The sequence below is a fragment of the Etheostoma cragini genome, chromosome 8 (assembly GCF_013103735.1).
Source record: "Etheostoma cragini isolate CJK2018 chromosome 8, CSU_Ecrag_1.0, whole genome shotgun sequence".
In the NCBI taxonomy this organism is placed as follows: domain Eukaryota; kingdom Metazoa; phylum Chordata; class Actinopteri; order Perciformes; family Percidae; genus Etheostoma; species Etheostoma cragini.
Window position 1 is genome coordinate 2556825 of NC_048414.1, and position 1934 is coordinate 2558758.

General features: G+C 40.5%; 1 protein-coding gene across 1 annotated transcript in view; it reads left to right on the forward strand.

Annotated features, from left to right (window-relative positions):
• The window catches only part of LOC117949036 (cytosolic 5'-nucleotidase 1B), a 6459-nt gene that overhangs the window by 1512 nt on the left and 3013 nt on the right, over window positions 1-1934 (forward strand). The window contains exons 2-3 of the mRNA XM_034879025.1: window positions 335-521; window positions 1325-1494. Of these exons, the coding sequence (XP_034734916.1) occupies window positions 335-521; window positions 1325-1494 (357 nt within the window). The remainder of the gene's footprint in view (window positions 1-334; window positions 522-1324; window positions 1495-1934) is intronic.

A 1934-nucleotide genomic window follows, 5' to 3' on the forward strand; every position in this document is an offset into this window, starting at 1 on the left:
GTGTGTGTGTGTGTGTGTGTGTGTGTGTGTGTGTGTGTGTGTGTGTGTTTTACCTTTCTGTGTCATATATCCAATTATTTGTGCAATGTAGCTTGAAAAAAACAATTAAAAACACATTAATGAGCCACGCTGTTGAACTGGGTAATATGTTCCTGCATTACCATGAACACACTGTAGTTTATTTTGACTTTTTTTGACTTTTTCCTGCACACACTGTCCTGCTCACCCAAATACTCTCCAAAAGTAAAAAATAGAGCTCATGGACCTGAGAGCTACACACAGGAATTCAGAAAGTATTAAGAGGAAAACTTTGTTGACAATACGAAAAATATAGAATAACACAAGAAGCTTTAAGGCCCACATTTCAATTGAATTCATAATTCAGGCGCTGCAGAGAGTGAACGAACGTCTGCTGGAGGAAAATCCTGCTGAGTCGCTGCTGTTTGATGTCGTCCTTATCACCACCGACAGCCAGCAACAGCAGCAGAGCTCCCGCATCATCAGCAGCACCAGACATTACGGTAATATAACTTTAATCATCATCTCCAGCACTAGACATTACGGTGATATAACTTTAATCATCATCTCCAGCACTAGACATTACGGTAATATAACTTTAATCATCATCTCCAGCACCAGACATTACGGTAATATAACTTTAATCTTCATCTCCAGCACCAGACATTACGGTGATATAACTTTAATCTTCATCTCCAGCACTAGACATTACGGTGATATAACTTTAATCATCATCTCCAGCACTAGACATTACGGTAATATAACTTTAATCATCATCTCCTGCACCAGACATTACGGTAATATAACTTTAATCTTCATCTCCAGCACCAGACATTACGGTAATATAACTTTAACCACCATCTCCAGCACCAGACATTACGGTAATCTAACTTTAATCATCATCTCCTGTACCAGACATTACGGTAATCTAACTTTAACCTTCATCTCTAACACCAGACATTACAGTAATCTAACGTTAACCATCATCTCCAGCACCAGACATTACGGTAATAACGTTAACCTTCATCTCCAGCACCAGACATTACGGTAATAACGTTAACCTTCATCTCCAGCACCAGACATTACGGTAATAACTTTAACCATCATCTCCAGCACCAGACATTACGGTAATAACTTTAACCATCATCTCCAGCCCCAGACATTACGGTAATCTAATTTGATCCATCATCTCCAGCACCAGACATTACGGTATTCCAACTTTAACCATCAGCCCTTGATCAGTGTTGGAGATTTTGTAGTTGTGTTGATGACTTCCTGTCCTGATGTCATCACCGCTGTCTTGCAGGTCTTGAAGTCAGCAGGTTCTGTTTTTCCAGCGAGAAGGATTTCATCGAAAGTTTACAGGAAAATAACGTGCAACTCTTCCTGTCGACGGACAGAAATGAGGCGCCGCAGGCATCACAGAAAGGTCAGGCTTTTAAAAAAACAATCATGAAATCCAATTTAAATGTTGACCTGATGATGGGGCTAAATGGAAAATGTCAAAAGATCATCAACGCTATTAAAATTCATCCTGAAGGGAACAGGACTGTCTGAACCAAATGTCAAAACAACAAATGTAAACCTCATGTTGGTGCTAGACAGAAGTGTCACATGATCACCAAAGTCTGCAGGATTCATCGTTTGGGAGCCATGAGCGGCTGCACAAAGGTTCATGGAAATCTATCAACTGGTTCTTCAGATATTTCAGTCTGGACCAAAGAAATATTACGCCTTTATTCTTGAAACTTTTTTAACTTAATACTCAAAACCCCACATTTTGTGTTCTCTTGACAGTGGCATAAATGATGATGATGTTGAAATATTGATCTTAACTCTTGTGCTGGAGAGATGCCAGTTCACCTCCTGGGCACTGCCAGGTGCTCTTGAGCAAGGCACCGTACCCCCCCCCCCCC